Source organism: Lutjanus erythropterus, chromosome 15 (assembly GCF_056507025.1).
Source record: "Lutjanus erythropterus isolate fLutEry1 chromosome 15, fLutEry1.hap2, whole genome shotgun sequence".
In the NCBI taxonomy this organism is placed as follows: domain Eukaryota; kingdom Metazoa; phylum Chordata; class Actinopteri; order Lutjaniformes; family Lutjanidae; genus Lutjanus; species Lutjanus erythropterus.
Window position 1 is genome coordinate 1,689,082 of NC_139331.1, and position 26,590 is coordinate 1,715,671.

Below are 26,590 nucleotides of genomic sequence, written 5' to 3' on the forward strand. Positions count from 1 at the left end.
ACAGTAACATTGTGTCCCTTGCCAAAAACTGCAGTGTTATTGGTTATGACGGCCAGATGGTGACATTGTTTCTATGTCCAATAATGGTCCAGTCTAATCCTCTCATATGAACCAGGAAATATTGATCTTATTACTGCTATGAAAAAATGCACATGCACGTGTCTTTGTTTTTTTAATACAATAACACAATTTCCAATTTATTTGGTTGTGAAATGCTTGTGATCAGACATTCACACAACATCCACAAAGACCTGACTGACATTTTTTCTAATATAAAAACATGTCTATGCCATTTATGTTAGTATACCTACAAATCGATTATATTATATCATCTTTGACGGCATGCAGACGTTTGTATTCAGGGCCTTCTGCCAGAAAGTCAGGTGATGTAACCTCACCATAAATAGTGAGTCCTCGTAGGTAAGGTTGTGTTAGATACATGGGTCAAACAGAGTTTCACCAAGAACATTGGGGTTTGAGTCCTGTGTGAAACCAAAGTCAGAATCCTTTTTAGACTTAGGGTGCTTTCACACCTAAAACTCCGGACCAAGGTCTGTACCAAGGTCCAGTTAGTTTTGGTTTCACATTGCAATTCTCCAGTGGACTAAAGACTTAATATGCCATACCCACGTCCTGTCCTCATCACCTCCATGGGCTGCATGTCCCTATATTTGACATTGATTGGTTTGTAGACAGTCATGTGTCTGACATTGGCGTGTTTACAGTTCAGCAGGTAGCCTGACTTCCGTGGCCATTTATGGAGAGAGATGAGTGAACAGAGTCACACTGTTGTCACAATAATATTAATATAATGGCACTACTACCAGCAGTAGTGAAGTGAAACAACATCTGAAAAGTGTCCACATTTTATGAGTTTTTTTTCCCGGTCAACGCTTTATAAAGTCATCAGACCAGATGTCTGTCTTAAACATCTGGTCTCCTCCTGTCCCTATCTGTTCCTGTAACTAATTTTGTTTTAGTGCATTGTTTTTCTTCCTTCCAGCTCTGATGATATACTGCTGTAATTTCCTGTAATTAGTTCGAATTTCCAGACCATCCAAAACATGTTTTCACACTAGAAAGAAACCCAACCATGGCTCAGTTTGATCCAGACCATGACCACCTCTTTTGGGTTTCCGGAGGTTTCAAACCTGCAATTTTAGTCCGGATCAAACTGAAAAGTCAGAAAGTTTGGACTAAACACGGTAGGTGTGAAAATGCCCTTAGCTGACATATTTCAGTTTTTAAGATGTATAAAGCTGATGAATTCTCACATGAATTAGCAGACTAGCTGAATGAGACCATTTGTGGTAATGACATATTTCAACATTGTTAGGACCCCAAAGAAGGATGTCTAACTGACGGACAGGTAATGTTCTGGGTGTTGTTCATTTTGGAGCTATTTTTGAACCACAATGTGATCTCTTCATTGGATGTTCAAACAATGATCACCAGCATTCATCTTATATCAAGTTTCTGGCCACTGGCTAATCTGAATTCAATATTTACTTTCATTTTAGCTCTGGCTTGCTTCCAACAGCTACTGATAGAAATATCTGCCTCTTCAGCTAAAGAGTGCTAGTCACTAACTCTGTTTGCTGTCAGGTGCTAGGCAGTTAGCATAAGTGTCAACACACTGTGCTTGGTTTTGGTTTGTCCATTCAGGTGGAATGCCTGGCCACAAAGTTTCTCATATTACTGCTAAACAATCACTAGAAATAGGCAATGTAGTACCAGATTCTTAATTGATATTTGATCTGTACCGCCTAGTTTGACAGTCTGATCTGAGATTTGTGGGCCTGTGTTGGGCTGGATGGACTCACTGACAGTGACTTCTCAATCACAAAGTCACAGGTGTAGAGGGGACAGATAAATATTTAAAACATGCGCATTTACCCCCCATTAAAAACATGAAAGTAGCAGAGGACCGTTACTTTTACAAACTGCTTGCCTGAGGGCATTACTGTCTTACATTCCATTATTTTTTCAACTCTCACCTGGTGCCAGAATTTTGTATTTTCCTTTACATAAATAAAGACAGTCCCACTATAAATTGATGCAGAAGAGGGAAAATGGTACATTAAAAACATCGCCAGAATGCAGGTAATTGAAGTGCTCAATGCTCAAAATTTCCTGGGACATTATGCTTTATTGAAGAAGACACTAGCAGTTGAGACCATAAACTCATTGGAAAAAGGCCTTAAATCAAGTGAAGAGTCTAGTGATTTTGCCTTGAGGGTAAATGCAATTGACCCTTCACTAAGTCCTGCCCTACTTGGTTACTGTTGCTAAGCCTGCCAAGCTTTCCATTCTCGCACTGCATTTATGCAGTTTACAGTGACATGGTGACAGATTTAACATTCAAACTGTTGAAACACAAGGCCCTTGATTCCTTAGAGATGTAAACAAAAACAGATTATCGTCTCTAGCTGACGACTGTGGATTGAATGACTGGATGTAAGCTAATGCTAACCTGAGCTGACATTTTAATGTTTCCATCTGACATGTCTTAAAACAAGAACCCTGTGAAAGTGTTTATGTAAAGTTAGCTAATAGCTCTCAAGAAAAGATTAAATCGAAGGCAACTGGACTTGTTTATGTCTTAGAAAACATTTCGCCTCTCATCCAAGAAGCTTCATCAGTTCATGCATGTCAGACTAGTCTGAGCTAGTCTGACATCAGACCACATCCTCCTCCTCCTCCTCCTCCTCAAACCCCCACAGAACAAATGCAGATGCAGTGGTATCTAACAAGTTTGGTTGGAGGTAAAGTTACTGCAGCTAGTAAGCTAGAATGAGTTAACCAGACATGCTTACCATCATGGCTTAAGTTAGAGCAGATGAAGACAAGTAAACAAGAGTTTAATCCATTCACAACACATGTGCTCTTGTGTTTCATGTTTTTGAGAGACGTCACCATCCAGACTCGTGAAACGCTGAATATCACTCTTCTCCTCCTGCACACCTTCAACATGAAGAGAAATGGAAAGCTTGACAGCCCTATTTACGGTTGCCAACCTACAATTGCACAGTTGCTGTTTGGAGGCGGGACTTAGCAAAGGGTCAACTGGACTCCAACCAGTGGAGTTGCCCCCTGCTGGCCATTAGAAAGAACGCAGATTCAAGGCACTTCCAAATCAGCTTCACTTTTTAGATGCAGAGGCTCCGTTCACTCCAGTCTATGTGACACATTGTGGGTTTCTCAGAGCATTTTGGCTGGAAGCAGCTGCCTGCTGCTGCTGGAATTTAGGTTGACAAGGCAGTGGGCTGTAAAACAATGGGTAAAAAGAGGCTACAACGCTCTGAAAAGACACTGAGGAGAACTGCACAGTTGGATTATAATTTTCCGTGCTTTTGCCACTAAGTGCAACACCTGTCAGTATTACACATAATCATTTGATCAGTATTCACAATAAAAGAAATATTGATTAGTGCAGTTTTAATGCCACAGAATTTCATTACAGAAAGTTGTTATTTGTATTTTTTATTGGGAGGTAAAACAGCATGAGGAGGTCTGGTTGAGAGAGAGGTCAACACACACACAAAAATGAGATTATGCCGATATTCAAACCAATCAGCAGTTATATTTACTACATAAACAGTAATTATGGGTTCTAAGTAGTGTGTTGTTCTCCAGTGAATGACCCAGGCATAAGAGACAGACATGTGGCATACCGCTGCACATTCAATCAGAGGGAAAATGTCTGGAGGCCCATGTTTTTGAAGTTGACAGTCCATGCAGCAGGATGCAGTATCTGCTTGTCGTCAAACAGTCTGTCTTTTCTCCCTGGGTGTCTGCGCGGATGTAAACCCTCTGGCTCGGCCGACTCAGATCTGCCTGGCAAACACGTCTTGTTGCTATAGAAACAGCGCTAATAATGAGGTCCATTATTCACGCCCACAACACGACACGCCACGATCGGCAAACACAAAGACAGACGTCTCTTAGAGGGCCAGAGGAGTTCAGGCTCACCAGCTCCTCTTTCAAATTCTAAACAGGCCGGAGTGAATGAATATGAGCAGCCTGATCATTTTCATTCTGCCTGTGTGAAAAACTCTTATTACCTCTTCAATGTTGAGTAAGAGACCTGAGTGAGAGTCAGAGCCTCTTCTACATGCTAAATGAACATGCAACAAGACAGGTGAGGAAAAGAAGTTCATCTTTCTCATTGACAACCATTACCAATCAGGGTTCCAAAGAGGTTCTTCTGAAGGGCTGAGGTTCTAACCAGAGCCTTTGCTTCTGAAGAACCCTTTTTTGGGTTTGTAACATAAGAAAGAAAGCCTCTCCATAGAACCAACCGAGAAGGGTTCTAGATAAAACAATTGGAATAAAAAAAATGGTTGCCTGTAGAACTCCCTCAGTAGGTTCTTGATAAATCCCTTGGAATATCAAAACGTTCTCGGCAGAACCTGGGGCATGTTCTAGATAAAACTCTTTAATTAAAAAAAAGGTTTGTTAGAGAACTCCTTGAATGGGTTCTAGATAGAATCCTTAGAATATAAAAATGTTTTGGGTAGAACTCCATTATTGTGTTCTAGATATAAAAAGGTTCCCTGTAGAACCTTTTGGGTGGGTTTTAGATAAAAGATAAAACAGCAGAAACCCCTGAGCGGCCTCTTGTTGGCACTCTTAGAAGGTGGAAAGGTTCTGGATAAAATCCCCAGAGAGGGTTCTGGGTGGAACCATTACACCATAGAAGGGTTCTCTGAAGAACGTCACATGGGGGGCTCTGGGCAAAAGGCAAAGCCCTTTAAGTTGGGCTCTAGGTAGAACTCTCTGAAAGGGTTCCAAGTGGAATAAGTTCTAACAGGAACCAAATAGGGTTCTCCTCTCCTAAGAACCCTTTATGGTTCTAGTTAGCACCTTTATTCCTAAGATGGTCCAGCTGATCACAGTGGAGGACAGGAACATTAAACATATAAAATGTGGCTGTTGAGTGAAATACAGCAGGATCTAAAGGACCTCGTGTTATTGTGAAATACACACAAAACTGTGTTTCACACCCCAAAACTGTGACTTCCCCTTGAATTCCTCCAGTGAAATCAATCAGTTCCGGCTGGTTAGTTTCATAAATAGCTCAGGAGCTGAGGGAAAATATACAGTCTCCATCCCACTGAAACCGAGTCCTTCGGGACATGGCCCCCTTCCACTAAACCATGTATATCTTTGTCTCCAAAACTAGGCCACTTCAGGAGCCAGAGGCACATGTATACAACAGAATTTGTGAGTTGACAAACAGGCTGTCTGAAAACCAAAAGGTCACAGCCAACAGTACTATCACCAACCATAAATCCCGTTCTAGTGTCATTATAATGAAGCCTTACCTACGCACTGTTCAGGCACTTACATGCAGGTCTGCAGGCCGAGCTAGTTGACATCTGATAATTTTGACGTGGTGTTGTGGCAAAGCATCTGTGCTTCTTTTCTAGGGCACTGCTTAAATATCTACTGCTCACATAAAACTATTTTAAGCCACTTCAGTTTATTACAGCTGTGTTGTTATGGACTTTCTTTAAACCTTCATACAGCCTCAGTTGGTTTAGTTGCTGGTTTAGTTGAACCACAGCTACTGTTCTTGCTTGTCTTTTTCTTCAGTTCAATTTTTAGTTTGCCTCTGGTGTATTTGCTCATTTAGATTTGCTTCATTTAGGCCAGCGTGAAATGTGTCATTTGAACTAAGGCTAGGTGATTGGACAAATCACCTATTGGCTGGTTATTTTTTTTGGCTGATTTTTTGGGCTGATATTTGTCACTTTATTTTGCTAATAGTCTGCAGCCGCTGCTCTGCGCTGCGCTCTCATCCAGCGGTGCAGGACACACCCATTCAGCTGCACCATGAGTGCTCTGAGCTGGGTGAGGAGTGAGAGGAGCACTATTTTCATGCAGTGAATTAAGGATCTAATTCAACCAAACCAGAGTTGGTGATTGCTGGAAGAGCAGACAGACTAACAAAGACAGTTAAGGTGAGTTTTACATTGTTTTGAATGAAGTGGGGTTTTTTTTTTACAAGGATTTAATGAGCCAATGAAGCTTGTCTTAGTTTGGTAAAAGAGAGAAACTTGAATTTAGAAGGTGTGCAGTTGTATTTCTCTGTTTAAAAAGGAAAATAGATGTAAGAATACTTAATTTCTTGACACTTTGTGAATGTGTTTTGTTTACTGGATGTAGATAATGTATGCAGCATATGTAACATGGTGAATTTCTCCCAGCTGAGACTGGACATGTCAACATATCGCCCAACTTGAATTTGAACTCACTTTAAACACACAGTGTGCAAGTTCAGCTGCTGGAGGTCTTTCCCATTTAAACAATAACAACAGATAAAATTCATGGGAGTTATTATCTTCACTTTTAAACAACCACCATAGCTGATGAAAATCTATCTGGCATGTACCATGGTTAAATATATGTAGGACAATGTGTACAACATCAAGCTCAGATCTGTGGAGGAAATTCACCTGGAAAAACCCAATATTTCTTCCTATTGGACAGATGTGGTAACAGAGATCAGATCTATAATCAGCCGATTTTTATTTCAGTGTTATATATTTGGGAAATGACCCAACTGGGCTGAATAACCAGGACTGATACTTGTTACAAATATGACTAGAAGGTAGTAAAAATGTAGTAATCCGAAAATAGTAAAGTTAAGAGTCGCCTACAATCCCTGAGTGGACAGAAATAGTGAAAGAAATTTATATAATGGAATGACGGACTTTTTCTCTGAGACATGCTGCCAAAAAATGTGAAAAATACCTGACAAAAGTCCTGTTTGAACCAGAGGTGAGTGGAGAATTTGCTTTTCCTCTTTTGCATTTTGTTTTGCACCAACTAGGGATGTCCCGATCACATTTTTTTGCCCCTGAGTCCAAGTCCAAGTCATTTGATTTTGTGTATCTGCCGATACCGAGTCCCAATCCAATACTTCAGCAATGCATTAATAATAATAAGAAAAAAATAGAACACATCCACATTTCCACCACACGAAATGCCCAATTTGCACACATTACAAGTGCACTGCCTTCACTGTCCAGTTTAAAATACCTCCAAACTGCAGACATTTTCGCTGTCCCGAGGTGACACGTTTGTTTGTTAGCCTACTAACTACCAGCTCACTACTATTACGTTGTCTGAATTCCCCGCCTGCAGTAATTGTGACGTTTACGGTGTTGTTTCCGTCTGTGCAACAATGAATATTGATGTTGATGTTGTTGAACTTATTAAAATTAAAACTAACTCATTCCATTTGACAATCTCTTTGTACCTCAGGATGAACTTAAAACGTGAACATGGCCATGCTTGTTGTTTTGTAAGGTTAAATCTGATCATTTCCACCCGATTCCTATCATTTGAAAATCACGTGATCGGCCCTGATTTCTGATCACGTGATCGGATCGGGACATCCCTAGCACCAACAGAATGGACTTTAAAGTTAAGAAAGAATGGGAGACATCTTCCTCCTGAGGAAACACTCTGGATTTGCAATCATCAAAGTCAAAAGACTTTGAAGATCTTAAAGGGCAATCATGGACACAAAGGACATTTAGTCTTATGCACTGTCTTCCTTACTTGTTGTGTATCCAACATGTCCTGTGTTTTCCCGGATGCAACTAGCTAGCAACAGCTAAAAGGAAATGCACCGTTACCTTGAATAAATTATGTATTTCTCTGCATTTGACCATTGTTAGAAGTATTTGGGTTAATGTAAGCACACAACTTAACCAAATCTATAACATGTCTAACATTTTACAACATTTTAATGCAGAAATGTTTCATATTATAAACTTAAAACCAGATTGAAAAGGAAGGTTTTGGTTCCACTTGAACTCTGGTGCTATCTGTTTGTGGTGTGAAAGCAAATCAGAGCGATCACAGAGTTGTGTAACTGTAGTAGGGCTGAACAAGTATTTGAATTTTGTCAAAATCGCAACATGGTCTACTGTAATTTTCAAATCGCTGGCAGTACAATATTTGATGAAACACAATTTTTGTTTGTAAAATTGCTGTGGTGCTGCAGAGATGGCCTACACATCACATTCCTCAGACTTAAGAAAACATCTTTGAAGAGCTGCAACTATTTTATTTTCATTATCAATTATTCTGTCAATGAATAATGTCTGAAAATGTTGATCAGTGTTTCCCAGAGTCCAAAATGACATCCTCAAATATCTTGTTTTATCTATTAGTCAAAAATATTCAGTTTACTGTCAGAGAGGAGTAAAGAAACCAGAAAATATTCACACATTTGAGGAGCTGAAATCAGGGAAGTTGGACAGTTTTCAAAACTGATAAATTATCAAAACACTTGCCAAGTAATTTAATTGCTGCAAAAATCAGACACTATGAATAGAATATAATAGAATAACGATGCAAAAATTATCATTCAATACTACAAATCATATCATAATTGTAGACATTTGTAGAATTGTAGAATTGTAAACTGTAGACATGTATTTTATGCATTTTAACATGAATTCAGAAGCAAAACTACTAATTCATTCACACCAACCAGTCACAGCAGATGGCCGTCTGCCCTGTGCCCGGTTCTGCTCGAGGTTTCTGCCTGTTAAAAAGGGAGTTTTCCTCACCACTGATGCCAAGTGCTTGCTCATGGTGGAACCATGCACACAGTCTAGACCTGCTCTATGAAGAGTGCCCTGACATAACCTTTGTTATGACTTGGCACTCTATAAATAAAATTGACTTGACCTGACTTGACCACCATTTGCTGATCATGAAGTGTTTAAATGACCTATGGTATATATTCCACCAAGGTTGTTTAATATGCTAACCATAGTAGCATAGCACATCCCAAATGTGCATGTGTGGTGTGTGGAGATAAACAGAGGTATGTTGTGCATTCTGAAATTTGACCCCTCTGTATAAAATGACCTATAGTGGGTAACCATTAGGATAAGCATGGCTTCATGAAACTTCAAAAAAAACAAAACAAAAAGGTCTATGTTTCAGAGGGGTGGAGTGGAAAAGTTTAAAGGCTACCACCAGTAATATTTTACAGTATCTGCCCCTCCCACATCATCATGAGGCAGTCCTGATAACAGCAGCATCGGCATCTGCCCACTGCTGCTGCAGTCTGACTGTGTGGGACAACAGCCAGACATACAGTAGTGCATATATACAGCACACTACAGAACATATAGGTTGGTCCGGATTTACTGCAACAAAATCATCACCTTCAGTTGCCCCTCCCCGACAGAGATTATTGGTACAGTCCGCTGAGATGCCTTTTGCTTTGGCCTGCAGAGCTGCTAAGTCAGCATCTTGACTCAGCTAGCCATGCAGGACGGTGGGCTCAGCCCTTGCTGGAGGCTGTTACATAACCCTTACAGGGGCGTAGGGGTGTGTGGGTGGGTGGGACATGGGAGAAAGAGGAGCGGGGGATGGGAGCTATGCAGTGGTGCAATGCAAAGCACATGCCTGAAACCTATGGCGCAGAGACGCAGAGCATGCCACACCAGCACAGACACACTGTTATGTAATACAGAAATACTGGAGCCATGAAAGATGTGCTGGTAGGAGCACCTTCCCCCACAGCTAAACACAAAACAGCACATTCATAACATGGCAAGACTTCAGTCTTCGAAGCAATAACAGGCCTTCAGGGCATTTCCCATAAAGCAGCATCAACACGCTCACTATGATCTGTTTGATTCGTGGCAAGTCTCACCCACATGTAGGAATGACAAAGAGCCAAACACCTGCACTCAGACGATAATCTAACCAACAACATGATCCAAACACAAACAGTTGTAGAAGGAAGGCTTTAGGCAGCACCTCTTTTTGGCCACAATGGCAGGAAGTCCTGGCAGTGAGACAGCAAAATATTACGACACTAACTGCAATACTTCAGTGCAGAGTCACAAAGAGTTTGACAATGGAGAGTTTCATTGGGCTGCAATGAAAATAGTTATAAAGGGGCGGAAGTGTTGGTGCACAGATAAGACTGCTGTGACCTTCAGGGAGGAAAACAAGCACATAGCTCCTGTGGGAGAACTGATGTTGTTATGAAGCAGAGGACGGCTTCCCCATTATTACTCTGTTACTACTTCATCATTATTAAAACACAGGCAACACTTTTATACATATAGAGGAACATTTCTAAACAAATGTCCAAAAAGCCTATGTTATAAAAAAAAATCTTGTATTTTGTCCTTTGTGTTTTCTATAACTTTTAGGGCCTTTTCAAACCTGAAAATCCAAAACAAGGTTTGTGTTTTTGTTACATTTGATAGGTTTGGTTTTGGTTTTTACTTTGCCAAGCGCACTAAAGAACTACTCATGACATATCTATGTCCTGTCCATCAGATACTTCAGCTGCGTCTTTCTAGGTATGTGTGTGCTTGACACGTTGTCAATCCAATTCATCCTCTCTCTCATTCTCTTGGAAAACGAGTGTCTTGAGATTTTTCCAGTTGACTCATCGTGGGACATTTAAACATTTCTTCTCCTGTTCTCCTCATGTAAAGGCGCCTCATTTTGTTGTGCTGTTTTTCCTTTTTTTCAGTTCTGACAGTAGCCTGCTAACTTCTTGAAACTGGTTTGAACCAAAGTCTGAAAGTCTGAACCATCCAAAAAATGTTTGCACATTAGAAACAAACCAAACCACAGTCCAATTTGATCCAGACCATTACAACCTGGTCCAGCTGTTTGGTTCAGACCATGGTCTGGATCAAACTGAAAAGTCTGGAAGTCCGGTCCAAGCAAAGTAGGGGTGAAAGGTTCCTTCAAGACTTTTTTATTTAAAAAACGGATAACACCAGAAGGAACAATAAGGCCTAAAGTTAGTCACCCAGATTGTCAGTTTTTTCCACTTGGTTTTAGAAGTTATAAATGTGCATTAACTGGGAGGGAGATATAATAAGTAAGACAGTTCAAAGAGAGTTAAGTCTGATTGGGAAAAATATGAGGCAGAATGCAATCTTTAGACCTCTTTCAAGCTTTGAGGCAACTTCAGTGATAGGTTGATTGACATAGAAATACATTTAACATAAAACTTTAAAAAACTCTGACTTTAGTTCATTCAATTTCATGTAAGTCTATCTAGCTGTATTCTAAGCAAAATGCAACATTTCACTGGTACCAGCTTCTGACTTGAGTAAACTGAGTATCTTTGGACTTTAGGCTGTTGGTTGGATAAAACAAGCTAAGTAAAGTTGGGCTCTAGAAAATGGTAAAATGTAGTTTTAGTTGACCTTGGCATATAACACCAGTCACTCATGTTGGACTCAGTATTAGACAGATGAAGCTGGTTGAGCCTAAAGGTGAAAAATGTCTTGGCGTTTTGGCACATGGTTTTCCACTGTGAATAGTTCCTGTCACCTGGTAAGTTTTTTGGTATCAACTCAGTTGAGGTTCAAAATGAGCTGAGCTGAAACTATAAGGGGATGTGAAAATTCTGCAGACCACTGATTGGTCAGAGGGAATCGTCACTAGAATCACTAGAGCTACGCAGACATTCTGCACAAACCTGTTGTTATTAAACAGCCATGCTACCATCACCAACAGCTGCAATTTTATGGTTCACTCAAAAATGGAATCTCATAAAACCACAGCATGGTCAACTGATGAATTGAACGAAGGCTGCGGCTTCAAAAGACCAAAGTGAAGTTCTTGTGTGTTGTTTCCTCGCATAGAGTCAGCTCTTGAGTACTACACAAAGTAGAGGTATCAAAAGCGAGTAAAGTCGAGACATACCATGTGGAAAAAAAACATTGGATGTGACCAAATTTATTGCTTAAGCCAGTTCTTTTCTTCAGTGCAACTTTTGTAAAACATTACACTGAAGGCCTATATACGTCAGTGAGAGTAGTTTGAGATTAACATGTACAACAGGATTTTAAAGTGTCTGACCCCAAGCATTTACTGGACTTAACTTTCTGACGTCAGATTCTGGGAATGACCTGCTTGACTCACCATCTGAAACTGACTGAATCCCTCAAAGCAGAGAGTCAGCACCTTTTTTATCAACACATTCAGTTCAACTCAACAATAACACTTCTTGGTGCCAGTGCACAAAGACTGCAGTGAAATCAAAAAAGCTCAGCGTTCACTGATTGATAAACCGACACAAGCAAAAAGACAGGTCATCTAATGCTTGCAGAGATGCCCTGTGGATTGTTCCAAATCACCAGTGAGAGACTGAATGTGAGAGCCTGAGCATGCTCCCTGATCCCTGCAGGTTTACATAATGTGATGTCCAGCCACCACATGACCATCGAGGATTGCCAGGGATTATGTAAGAGTGGGCGACTAGATTTAAAGAAGATAGAACCCTGTAGATACAGTAGATGGACGCCTGAACTGTGTGACCTCTGAACTCAACTTATCCACTAAGAGGTGTATCCAGAGAACTACATAGACTATGTAATCTCAATCAATCATTCTTTCATGGGCATTATCTAGAAATAGCCTCCATCCAGATCATCTGACGTCAAAGCCATGATGGTGGTAATCAAATTAAAGTTTTGCCATATAATCCTGAGTGTTTGGTTAATTATACTTTTTCCCTCCACAAACAAAGGCACAAATGTTCCTCACTAGGGAGTGACAGATGCAGAGAGAGATAAGAGCCACACATACAGATGGACTGTGGGAGTTTACACTACACAGTCAGATATGAGACACAGAGAAAGAACATTGCTCCAATTCTGTTTTTTTTAAATCTCACATGTGACAGATCTGATGTTTTCTAAGAAGCTGCCTTTAGTCACATTCAGTTCTGATCTGGACCACACTGATACAAGATACAACATCAAATCCACTGATTTTACACATCAAAGTGTGTCTGCAGGTGCTAGGGAGGGCTAAAGCATATGTGGGAAAAGTTGTATAAAGTCCTCAGTGTTTTCAGAGGGAGCTATGTGAAGTGTGATAAATGTCCTTAAGTGATGTGACTTGAGCCATAAACTCTTGGCTGAAACAGTGGTGAGGGGAAGAACAGCCCTGGGAATCAACCCAAGACAATGTTACAAAAAGGCGCAGGGAGAGGAAAGGTGTAAACTCATCCAGGGTGAAGTAAAAGCAGTGGTCGAAAAGGAGAGATCAAGCAGAGCGATGGGAATGGAACAGCAGGGTGCCTGGACTAGATAGGAAAGATCAATCACTTTGAGTGGACGTGTAGCAGACCGAACCACACCGTACCACACCGTACCACACCGTATCAAGTTGTTAGTCTGGGCAGTCTATGAGGTCCTCCCCAGTCTCTCCAACCTGCTCCATTGGAGCATGGCTGAGTCACCACAACACATTCTCTGCCAAAGGACAGGATCCCTCCAGCACATTCTGACCTGCTGCCTAAATGCTTTGGGTAAAGCAGGTCGGAGGCATCATGACCAGGCGCTCAAGTGTCACCTCCTGGATCATCACTGACTGTTGGACAGCAGAACAAGTTGTGTTGACCATCCGTACAGCAGATGTGTGGGGAACAGCTGAAGTTTGATCAGCCCTAGCTGGGTCGTCTGGGCAAGGATGTATGATGTTCCAAAGGTTTGTGTCTAGAGGGGAACCTCAGACACTCAAAAGATCTCAACAGAGTGATAATTTTAATCTAAACCATGATCCTTCCCTAACCCTAATCAAGTATTTTTTATTCTTAAACCTAACCACCTCACAGTGTTGTCATATATAACACACAATTAGTTAGGGTTAGGGTTCCCTTCCAGACATAACACTTTGAAGACCCAATGACCCCAGGAAACACCACTGATGATCTGCCCTCGCTTAGCATCGATAGACATTTCACTACAGCTTGAGTCAGTGTTAGCTGGGTCTACAGACCATGAGTTTGAAAATGAAAGAAAACCTGAGGGCATGGAGTGAGCTTACTAGACCACACCTGACTGTCCCACCAAACTGTTGGACATCAAAGTTGCATTAAGGGAAATGTAGATGCCAGGATTTAACAAGGAAGAAGAAAGTGTTTAATTAAAAAGACATTATCTCTGGTTCTGGTGATTTTTTTGTCTTGTGTCCATTTCATGAGTCAGACAGTTTTATAGGAGGGTCATGGTGAATCTGTGGAGTACTCTGACAGGGCTCTAAGCCACCAGAGACTTCCCTGTTTTCTTTCAAAAGGGAATTATGTGTAGCCTATCAGATGTCTCCTATTAGTTCCTCTAAACAATACAAGGGTATGTCATTGTCTAAGGTTGCCTATATGCAGTGTTAGGAGTAACTATGCAACCAGTACCAACCATACTAGTTTAACTACATTTTTATTGTAGCTCCCACTAAGTGGGAGTAATAGTTTGAACAAAGTTATAGTTTGAATAGAATGAGCAAACAGATTTTTATTATTTATACAACAAACCAGACAAGAGTTGACTGTTAGTGAGCTAATCCTTGCTAAAATTAGCCAACCAAGACTGTGGTGATGAAATTTAATGCAACACTTCACTGACTTATAAAATGGACCCATTTTTCCTGTGAACACACAATGAGTTTGATTTGATTCCTCCCGTTCTGCTATCTTAACAGAGACTTTAAGACACACAATGAGAAGCTCTGTGTTCTGGCTCCAGTCTGACTCGCAGCTACGGAGAATGAAACCTCCATCTAACCAAAGCACTGTGGGAAAACCGAGGTGGACAGAATCTCACAGGAACCAACAGCGTGTTGCAGCCAGGTTAAAGGGTAGACAAGAGTCACACAACATTCAGAGTGCAGGACGTTCTGCTCCTCAGGCATCACAATCAAACCCCTCCAGACAATCAGAGTCATAATAATACAGCACAACGAGACATAACAACACCTACACCGACATAACACAACACTGCTAGCTGGAATGCTTCACTGTGACAAATGTAGCAGAGAGAGACCAACAATCTCTTCTTTAGATAGCCTTACAGCTAGTGTCAAGGTATCAACAGAATTCAACAAATAAAATGCACTTTAGGTTTTCAAGGAAATATACTTCTCCAATGTCTTCATTTTTAGGGATTTCAGGATTTTTTTTAGGGATGTCATTTATCAAATATTACAATACCTGACAATGACAGTATCTACGGTGATATTACATGGTTTCATTTTATTATATATAAGGACTGCTACTGACTGCTCCATTGTTAATGTTTTGCATTTGATTCAATTCAAACATTTATTGTCAAAGATTATTCATGCCCATCTTTTGCACATTCTTACGTCATGGCTGCTACTTTTATTTTATTTTATTAAAAAGGTAAAGCAGACACACTTTAGGTTAAAAGAAAAAACTAGGTTTTCTAGGAGCAAAAAGTGCTCTACACATCAGATTTAGTATTTAATAGACAATTTTCAAGTCATTTCTTTCTTTTCTTTTTTTTAATATTGCAAGAAATATTGTATCCTGGACCTTTTATCATGGTATTATTTGTACCGTGAATTCTGGGTTTGGTTGCATTCCTACTATTTTTACATTTACATCTGATGTGCAACCAAGCCAAAAGAAGCTAATGTTTGCATAAGTAGCAGCTCAGAGAAAAACTGAGCTGCTTTGTGTTTAATTATTATTAATGTTGACATTATTAATACTTTATTGAACAATTGATTTATAGACAACAGGGCAATATAACCACAGCAGTGCACTAAATTAGCAAACTAGCTAACTTGCAAGCTAACAGTCAGTAGATATGATAATATGACAATGACATCACACCGACCGCATTCCAACACGAGGATGCCAGGAAATCCTCTCTTGTGCTTACTCTTTGCTCTTGTGTGGTATTTTCACATACAAACATCAATCATAGCTAGAGGTCAACTGATTATTGGACAATGGCTGATTAATATCAGCTGATACTCAGCATTTTCACGATTATCCATGTTGGATGTTTTTTCCTCCAACAGCCAATAAAATAAATTAATTTTAAACTGCACTGCTTTGACTCTTTTGCAGCCGTCTATATGTCACCACCAGACATCACCACTCTGGGCTACACAGCAATGTCACAATATACAAAAAGCAGCAAACAGTTGACTGTATTCAGTTTAATCCCAGGTGTGTTATTCTAAACTTTTTATACCAAAATTTTCATTTTTACTCCAAGTATCAGTTCTAAATATCAGTTACCAGTCTCCTTGATTACTAATAATCTTTATCAGTATCTGCCCTGAAAAAACAATATCGGTTAATCACTAATCATAGCAACATGTCCACAGATAGAAGCTGGACAGTACTGTGTGTACAACTGACTTAATGAGACACATAAGTGTTAATAAACAGTATATTACTGCAGCTTTTACATACAGTTTAAATTTTGAAGTCAAGGTTGGTGAGGTTCCTCTGACTGTCCAAGTCAGAAAAGTTCCAGTTGAAATTTCCGACAGGGAACCTGGAAATTTCATCTTACCAGTTCAAATAGAACGCACTAAAAACCATAGTTGTGGCCGTAAAATCTGAAATGTCACAAACAGGTTTCTGATCTTTAAAGGGTCAGTTCACACAGAGAGAATAGTTCCTACATGAAACCACTCACAACAAGGTGTGTGGATTATCTTGAGAAACCAGGAATAAGACACTGCTTTTGAATTTTTCAAATTTGGTGCTTTGGGCACCACAAGCTGAGTGCCAATTAGTTTAATTAAATTGTAGATAAAGCAGACGTCTCTGTGGCAGATATCTCCAAAACTCTACAACTCACACCAAAACTATCTAGATGGATAAACAGCACTACAGCCCAAGAGAAAATATGGATTTTTTACCTTTGGATGAACTAATCCTGAATTTAAATGTAACACGCACATGCTAAATTAACCAGTAAGACCCAGACTTGATGTCGTAAAATCTACTGAAACAATCCTGAACAACTGTAACTTATTACACTTAAAGTAGACTACACACACAAAGCTTGTTGTGGTGTGGTCACTGTACTCTTAGTTATTTCCATTTATATCAACTGGTCCAGTGCCTGCTACAAGAAAACTACTACCCCCTCTTGGGTAACAGAGTTTCTGTGACGTTATACCGGTGTTGCCTTTGGAAACAGCTCCAAGATGAAGTGTGTGTCTGTAAAGGGAAAGTGGAGCAGTGAAGCTTATATAGCTGCTCACCAGATCCCTGTGGAGCACCCAGTTGGCATGGAGGTAATGGATCCCATCCAGAATCTGATACAGGAGAGACTTCACCATCCCTCGGGGCAGCTGCATGGGCTTCTTGTTGGCCTTGGAGGCACGATGGAACTTGATGATGTGCTATGAGGCAGAGAGACATTTCACCTTAGTTGTGCTTGTGGAGTGAAGCATGTCCTGCCTCTTCTGACAGCAGAGCTACAACATTTACAAGAACACAGCGTCTCCATGTCCTGGTGGGGCCTGAGACATTAGACAAACTACAATTCTGTGATTTATCTGCATTTCAATTTTAATGTGTAACTTTCTTAGCAGCTGGTGGGATAGAAAACAAGTTTACAGTATACCAGGGTAGGAAGCAGCAGCAGGAAGATGAACATGTAGAATTTATCAGACACATTTGTCCATTTTTGGAAGAAAACAGCATTTCCTGACTGCCTACCCTACTAAGTGGTAAATTTGAAAGCTTTAGTACTGACAGATTATTGGCAGATAACTGGATGTTGGCTGGGTGTTGTCCAGCCAGTATCATATAGTGTAAAGAAAATATTACAAAGAGAAAAGGTCTGGAATCAGGCAATACAGGATTTAATGAGAAGTTGCAGCAAAAATACATCTCCTGTTTGGGTGGCTGATCAATTGGTCCATATGCTTTTTCCATCCAAATTCTCATCAGCTGGACAATCACTGGTGTTACTGGTTTTAAAAGGAGAAAAGCACTTCTTGCTGCTGTTAGACAGGCCCTGAAGGTAACAATAAAACTATATGTGAAAAAGAAATGGTCAAACTGCAGGAATTCCTTTGCTTGGCAGTGCTGTAACTGTTTAGCACCCATTTAAGATAGATAGATTAGTTCATTTCAACTCTTCATCTAATTCATCTAAACATCAGGAAACCTTTTTGGTTCAAGTTTGCTGCCAGTGATAGTGAGGCAGATATACTGTAGGTGTTCAGTGACACACTAAATTTGTATTTTGTAAATATCAGGTGACATCATGTACACACGTGTGCTGCTGCACACAGCGATACTCACCCAAAGGTCATGTTCAGCATAGTCGAAGAGGAGCCAAACCTTTCTGTCGCTGTGGGACAGGAACACTTTCTGCAGGGCGATCACATTCGGGTGTTTGAGTTCTCGTAACAGCTGGAAGACACGATGATGTCGGAATAATTCAGAGGGGGGTCATTTTGAAACAAGACAAATCATATAACATGAGAACATATGAGTCATTTGTGTGTAAGCACAACAAGTAATTTGTGTTTATATGATACTGATGTAATAACCCAAACTGACAACTGCAACTAACAATTATGGCAACTAACAATTATGGTAAAAAAAAAAAAAAAAAGGTAAGAAAAAAAGTGTCAATGCATGCAAGTCCACAATGTCCTCAAATGTCTGTTTTTGTCCACAACCCAAAGATATTCTGTTTACTGTCAGAGAGGAGTAAAGAAACCAGAAAATAATCACATTTAAGAAGCTGAAATCAGAGAATTTGGGCATTTCTTTCTTAAAAAATGACTCAAACCAATTAATCAATTATAAAAAAAAAGTTGCTGATTAATTAATAAGTAATTAATAATTAATAATCCATAAACAATAGATTATTTGATTATCGTTGTAGCTCTATTCTCCTGAAAGAAAACTTTTAAAGGATAGTTCATCCAATGAAAATTCAATCATTATCTTGTCACCCTCATGCCGATAGAAGGTAAGTCCATAAAACACTTCACAGGAAAACTGTGCTGCAGAATTTCCCAGTCAATGGAAGTGAATGATGACCAGTATTCAAACAGAAAAAACAACTACATAAAAACCTCCTAAGGCCCCAACATGCTGTTCACTTGTGCACACACACAGTCACACCACACACACACAGTTCAGACAGTGTGCATGTGAACGTGGCTTCAAGCTAAAGATTTACAGTGAAGATTCAGGATAAAAACATGGTGTAAATGATGTCTTGCAAGTCAATTTGGCATGTTGGGGCTTTAGGAGACTTGGATTACACCTGAGGAGCAGAATGGTGACATTTTATGTTTTTATTACAGTTGTTTTTTTATGTTTGAAAACTGGTCCCCATTCACCTCCATTGTTCGGAAAACTCTGAAACAGTTTTCCTGTGAAACTCCAGCAGAGTTTTGTGGACTAAAAAACTAAAGCTGACCTCAAATTAACATGAGAGTCAGTAGATAATGACTACATTTTCATTTTTGGGTGAACTATCCCTTTAACTGCTGCATGGTTTGGAAAAGGTAAAAAGGACAAAGTGCAAATTCCTCCAGTGTGGTGGCCTGTAAAGAACAGCTGAAGTTAATGTCAAATTGACAAAATTGACAAAATTGACCCTGAGGCTCTCAAATACAACAGTATTCTTTACATGATGTGCAAAGTGTGTCCTCTGTTCTCAAACACTGACATGTTTGCAGATTATTAAAGTACATTTCCATGAAACTGAACCTGTATTGCAGCCAAACTGACAAGAAATAATGAGATGGGTAATGAAATACATGCCATTTGGAGGTTCTTATGCAAACCCCTTAGAGCAGGGGTGCCCAATACGTTGATCGCGATCGACAGGTCGATCGCAAAGGTAGTGTAGGTAGATCACATGCCATTCAAAAAGAAAATTAGAAGTTAGCCTATCATCCATCCCCAGTATGGCATTTGCCACTTGATTGACATACAGGGCAGCCAGTATGAGATCTCATCTTTTCTAACACACGGTTCACCACGCATGCGCGGTCAACCGTGCGAGCTACTGCAGAACTCCAGCAAGCTAATTACCTAGTTAGCCTTCCAATTTATTTCTACTGAAGAAAAGGTGCAAAAATGAGTGGGGGAGCTGGACCAAGTAAGAAACCAAAAACTTACCACTTCCACCTGGAATGGGAGGAGGACTTTTTTTTCACAATGTCATATTCGAAGTGCGTTTGTCTGATCTGCCAATCTACCATCGCTATTCCGAAGAAGGGAAATGTGGAGCGGCACTTTCAGACTGTTCATAAAAACTACGACACTGACTTCCCTCCAAAAAGTGAGCTGAGAAAGAGAAAGGTGAAGGAACTAAAATCACAGTTGTCTGGACAGCAGTCATTTTTCTCACAGCTTCCGGGTGAGTCACTCCATCATTAAGCACAAGAAGTCCTTCCAAGATGGAGAGATGATAAAAGAGGCATTCGTTAAAGCAGCCGACTCGATGTTTCGGGACTTTAAAAACAAACCGGGAATATTATCTTCAATCAAAGCTCTCCAGCTATCAAGAAGTACAGTTACACAGCACTGTGAAGTTATGGCTGAGGATTTGACACAGCAGCTTTGGAAGGACATTGTGGACTGCGAGTGTTTCTCACTGCAATTGGACGAGTCTACAGACGTAAGTGATACAGCCTAGTTGTGCATCTTTATTCGAATGGTGTTTACAGATATGACTGCAAAAGAGGAGCTGTTAACAATACTACCCATGAAAAAACACACGCGGGGAGAAGACATTTTTCAGTCTTTCAAAAACTTTATTGAGAAAACCCAGCTCCTAGTGTGCAAATTGGTGTCAATCACCACGGACGGTGCGCCTGCAATGGTTGGCCGCTCAAATGGATTTATTGCCAAGTGCAGGGAGGACGATGCTTTCCCCGACTTCCTTAATAACCACTGCATAATACACCAACAAGTATTATGCGCAAAAATGCTAAACATGAAAGAGATAATGGATGTGGCAACAAAGATCGCCTGTTCTATTCGAGCTAGATCTCTTCAAAGACGGCTGTTCCGTGTGCACCTGGAGAAGGCTGACTGTGACCACTCTGAGTTGTTGCTACACACTGACATAAGATGGCTTAGGAGGGGGAAATTCCTGCAGAGATTTCGAGAGCTCTGTCCAGAGATAAAGGAATTTCTCCTTGTTGCTAAACATGCAGAATGCAACCAACAAAATGACGATCAGTGGCTGCTAGACTCGGCATTTTTAACCGATCTGACCAATATGTTGAATGACCTTAATTTAGAGCTGCAAGTAAAAGACAAAACCGTGGTCAATATGATCAGCTCAGTTAATGCTTTCAAACGAAAAATGCAACATCTGTCCTCAAAGCTGCAGCGCCATGATTTGGGGAACTTCCAAAACCTGGCATCAGAACTGGAGTTGCAACGGAAGGCATGTGTGCAACTTGACAGTGCACGCTACACAGAGCAGATTGACAATTGTCTGTCAGAGTTTGACAAACACTTTAAAGATTTTGCTTTACTCGAGCCAGTAGCTACATTTATGTGCTACCCATTTCGGGAAGATGTTGAGGTTGATTCACTGGCATCAAAAATTGCAACACTGTTTCACCTTAACTCGTCTGGAGTGGAGGATGAGATTTTGACACTACAAACTGACATTCAGCTGAAGTCCAGGGCTCATGGACAGTTCTGGAACTTACTCACAGAGGAAAAGTACCCAAACATGAGGAAATGTGCTACCTCCTTGACTGCATTATTTGGCTCCACATAGTCAGCCTTTTCCCACATGAAGATTATTAAGTCCAAATACCGTTCCACCATGACTGATGATCATTTGGAAGTCTGCTTGAGGCTGGCTACCAGCAGCTACTGTCCGGACTATGCAGCCCTGGCTGATTCCGTTCAGTGCAAGTCATCAGAGTAAGGTAATGACCAAAAATATAAGGAGTTATATTGTGCCATATGTGTGTGTGTGTGTGTGTGTTTAGCATTTTTAATGTAGGTAGATCATTCTGACTTGGTCATTTTAAAAGTAGCTCGCAAGCCGAAAAAGTGTGGGCACCCCTGCCTTAGAGTATAGTGAATTAATTTGTGAGTTAATTTACAGCACAGATACACATAAAAGACAAAGAGTAACTAATATCTAAAATGAGACATCCAACAATTGATCAGATTCAGTATGCCGGTATTGCTGGGAAATGAGTGAAAATGTTCATATGTACTGTATATTGTTGTTAACCATTAGTGTTAGAAGAGACATCATGTAAAGGACAGCTATGTGTTCCACATACATAATATTTATTAACAGCACACAGTGTGGATATGAGTCTGCAGCCCTGTGCATACAGTATAAAACAGTATGTGTGAAGTGAACTGGTAGCTGACTGGTATTCAGGCAGTGTGTAATCCTCTTAACAGCATGAGCTGATTAGCTCTTTGTCTGATTCTGTTAATCATATATTACTGGAAAAAATAATCTGACATGTTTTTTTATTACATCCTGAATGGAAAAATGAAAAACACAAGCATAGAGAATAACATTTCAAAAGAATAAAGATGTCATTGTGTAGGCCCAACACTTTGATGTAGAGTGAAACATTTATTATTACAACAGGACAGGATATTTTGTAAATACATTCATTGTACCCAGAGGATAAATAATATCACTGTGGTGATCCACTTCTTTTATACTGAGCCAAATTCTGGAACAAATGATGCTTTGGGGATGTAAACAGGAAGTGTGTCAAGCTGTGATAATTCAAGTACACAACTCGAAAAAATACTTCACATATGACAAGTGTTTTTAGACATTTTAATGTGGACATGTCACGTTACAGCTTTAACACTAGTCCATAGGAAAATCATGTACATATAAATACTCTTATGTCATGAGTCAGAGCATTAATGATAACTCCCATTATGTGTTATCTTTGAGCTAAAGGACTACGTGCCAGTTATTTAGAATATACTAAATTAATTCAGGAATCAAAAAATCCATTTTAAGTAACTTACTTAAGTGAATCAATTTTGTTTCCACCTCTAACGGATGTAAAGACAGCTATCACTGGATTACTTTGATACTTTAAAGAAAGTGGTAAAAAAAGAATTAAACTATTAAAACTACTTTAATAATTGATTAATGGTTAAAGTAATGTTTCATACTCTAATGTCATAAAATGCTGTTTTCAGACCCACAACTATGGACATTTCCCTCTTTTTTTTATTTATTACCATATCAAACTGAATATCTATGGGTTTTAGGCTGACAAAATGAGACATTTAAAGACATCACCTTGGACATTAAAAACTGAGATGGACATTTTGGACTATTTTCTGACACTGTGTTTCTTGAAGTTTGTGCTGATATGATATTGATGTAATAACAACCCAAACTAACAGGAGCTCCTCTCCTGTAGGACTGAAACTAGCAATTATTTTCAAACTCAATTAATCTGTTGATTATTTTCTCAATTAATTCATTAGGTTTTTAGTCTATAAAATGTCCAAAAATTGTAAAAGATTTCAATCAGTCTTTCCCAAAGTCAAAGATGACGTCCTCAAATGTCTTGTTTTATCAACAACCCAAAGATATTCAGTTTACTGTTAGAGAGGAATAAAGAAACCAGAAAATATTTTGACAATTAATTAATCATTAAGGTAATTTTTCATTCAAAAATGGCAGAAAATGCTGTTTCAGCCTCATCACTATGGAGATTTCCCTCTTTTATTGATTTATTATTAGATTAAACATGACAACTCCTTTAGTCTTAATTTAGTCTTTAGTTGAGTTATTCTATTTAACTACTAAAAAATAAAGCAGTTTGCACAGAGGGGAGGTAAAAACTTGTGGCAAATAAATTACTGAACAACTTGCCTGACTGGACAAGTGAAAACAAACAAACAAACAAACATTAACGCTGATCTCTGAATGATATTATTAAAAATGTAAATCACACTGAATCTAATAACATGTGTCCTGGGGTCTGCGTGATCAGAAGTGTAACTCAGAGAATGAGTGTGAGTTTTAACACAAATTGCACCAATTGCAGGTTTTAAAGTACCTTAATGGACTCCATGAGTTGTGTGTCACAGTCACTGCTGCAGCTCACACTACTGATAAACTGGTTAAATCAGTGGGTTAAACTACAACCCTGACTCTTTCACCTAATGCTGTGCCTCACATCCTGACTTCCCCAGGGGGGTGTGGCTCCTGGTTTGAAAACCTTTAACACCACAGACAGAATTTAGGACTCAGCATTGACCTCAAAAACACAATGACAGTTGCACTTAATTAGAGCTGTAACAATTAATTGATGGATTACATTAATCAACAACTATTTTGATAATCGATTAATCACTTGGTGTAATTTTTTAATAAAAAATGTCTCTGATTTCAGTTTCTCAAATATGAATATTTTCTGGTTTCTTTGCTACTTTCAGACAGTAAACTGGATATCTTATGCACAAAACAAGACGTTTGAGGACGTCATCTTGGACTTAAAGAAAGAATTATCAACATTTTTCACCATTTTCTGACATTTAATGGACCAAACAACTAATTGATTTATTAAGAAAATAATCAGCAGATTAATCGATTTTGAAAATAATGTTTAGTTGTAGCACTACACTTAATGCTAACAAATTATGCTAATATGCTATTCTAACAAACTGTACTGTTTGTTAGTGAACTGTAAAATGCTATGCTAAGATATTACAAAATGAGCCACTAATTTAATACAACCCTGACGAACTTCCAGTTACAATGCATGCAGAGTTTAAAGCTTCAATTGTAAAGTAGCATCATTATCAGGGGTGGAAGTAATTAATTACAAATACTCCAGTTACTGTAATTAAATAGTTTTTGGATATTTATACTTTTTGGAATAGATTTTCAAGTCTGTACTTTTACACTCATGTAAGTGTGCATTTCACCATGTCATCTACTCAGTTACTTTTAAAATCATAATTGAGTTCTGCGTACAAGTTGAATTAATATCCAAACCTTTCATCTGCATTTTAGTAGCCAATCAGGTGATCTGATCACAAATGGACTAATGAAAACAACGACATACAAACTGGAAACAAAACTAAACGCGTCAGCAGCACGGGTTTGGAGTAAGGATGTTAATGATTAATCATTCATTGATTAATTGTTGTTAAGATTTTAACCAATTAAAAACATTATCATGGATATTAAATCAATAATCTAGAAATGGCAGTAATTGCACCTCATTTGACATTTGTTGAATAAGGAAACAAATGAAAATTTGAAAAAAAAAGCCAAATGTTTTGTATCCTATAAATTATTAATGATTTATTGATTATTAGCATTTTCCATTATTGCCAAGGAAAATGCACAACATTTGCAGGCCTAGTTTGTAGAGCAGAACAGAGGTTAAAAAACATTGAAAAAGTAATTAATACTCTAAGTATGTTTTGATAAGAATACTTTACCTAAGTATATTTCTAACACCAGTACATGTGGGTCTTGAGTAATGATTTGAATTTCAGTACAGATTTTCAATACTCTTCCACCATTGTAATTATATTTATTGATCATAAGATCAATAAAGACCATATGTGAGAGCGCTCTCTGGTGAAACATGATACAGTGTGATTCCAGGGAACAGCAAACTCTGCGTAGAAATCCAGCAATTAGGTGTCCTAATTTAAAATGAGTTTGATGTACTGTAGCAGCTTCAAAGGAGCAGAATGGAAACTTCTGTTGTTGTCTTTTCATTTATGAGTGAGCCCCCGGCTCTTACAGCAGCTGAAGGCCTAATGGAGGTTAGCAGTGAGACAGCTGCATAATGGAGGACTTCATCCTGGCTCATGCTGCACACTGTGCTGCATCATTCAAAGCAGCGCCTCTTTCTCTGTCTTTGTAACTGGTTCATCGGCTTCACCCACTCCACCCCATTCAACACTGTGCCATTTGCTGACCCATCACAGACCGTCCGTCATCGATCATGCCCTTTAGACAGGCCTCCATGTCTGCAGGGTGGTACACAACTGAAACAATCTACACTGAATCCCACCCACTGAATGAATTATTTAGCTGTACAAGCTGTCATGACCCTTACTGGACTTCATGTCCTGTAACATGTAGAGAAAAACACCACACGTTCACATCCTAAACTCAAGTGCAATACGGTAATGTTTCAATTTTATATCCACAATTATTAGAATCAGCCTTCAGTTCTTCTGTCTCCACTTTTTGGCTCCACATTTTCCCTATTTTGCACATGCATCAAAAAACAAAACAAGACATCTTATTTGCTTAGTAATTGAGTAAAACAGAGAACTGAATAACAAAAGCCTGCCATAAGTGATTTTAGCATTGACTAACAATGTGAACCAAAGTCACACTCATAGAGTAAGTACAGCTGTAAATACCTCGGGGGCTTGGAACCAGACTCACAGGGAAAGGCTCTAATTTCAGAGAATTCATTGACACAAATCATGGCTTGAAAGTGTCTCTCCTGTACACACTGACAGGATTGTACTGGTATCAGTTACATAACTTACTGTGAAAAGTATCTTTGAGTTCCTAGAAAAGTACTCTATAAAAATCTAGTTCTCTCCCTCTCTCACTCTATAAATATATCCATACATATCCTTTTGCTGTCTGATTTCATTTTAACTTCCAACTCATCTGAACCTGGTCTTGTCTGGATTTGGGGCAGCAGTAGTGTGGACTGTTAGGATGGAGAGGTGACAGGTCACCTCCTGGGTACTGTCGAGGTGCCCTTCATCAAGCACTGAACCCCCAACTACTCAAAATGCCTGATTCTGGAC

At 39.4% G+C, this 26,590-nt stretch overlaps 1 protein-coding gene across 1 annotated transcript in view; it reads right to left on the minus strand.

Annotated features, from left to right (window-relative positions):
- cdk19 (cyclin dependent kinase 19) overlaps positions 1–26,590 on the minus strand; it is an 85,542-nt gene that overhangs the window by 24,154 nt on the left and 34,798 nt on the right. The window contains exons 3-4 of the mRNA XM_084737230.1: positions 18,101–18,211; positions 17,050–17,190 (exon numbers count right to left, since the gene is read on the minus strand). Of these exons, the coding sequence (XP_084593356.1) occupies positions 17,050–17,190; positions 18,101–18,211 (252 nt within the window). The remainder of the gene's footprint in view (positions 1–17,049; positions 17,191–18,100; positions 18,212–26,590) is intronic.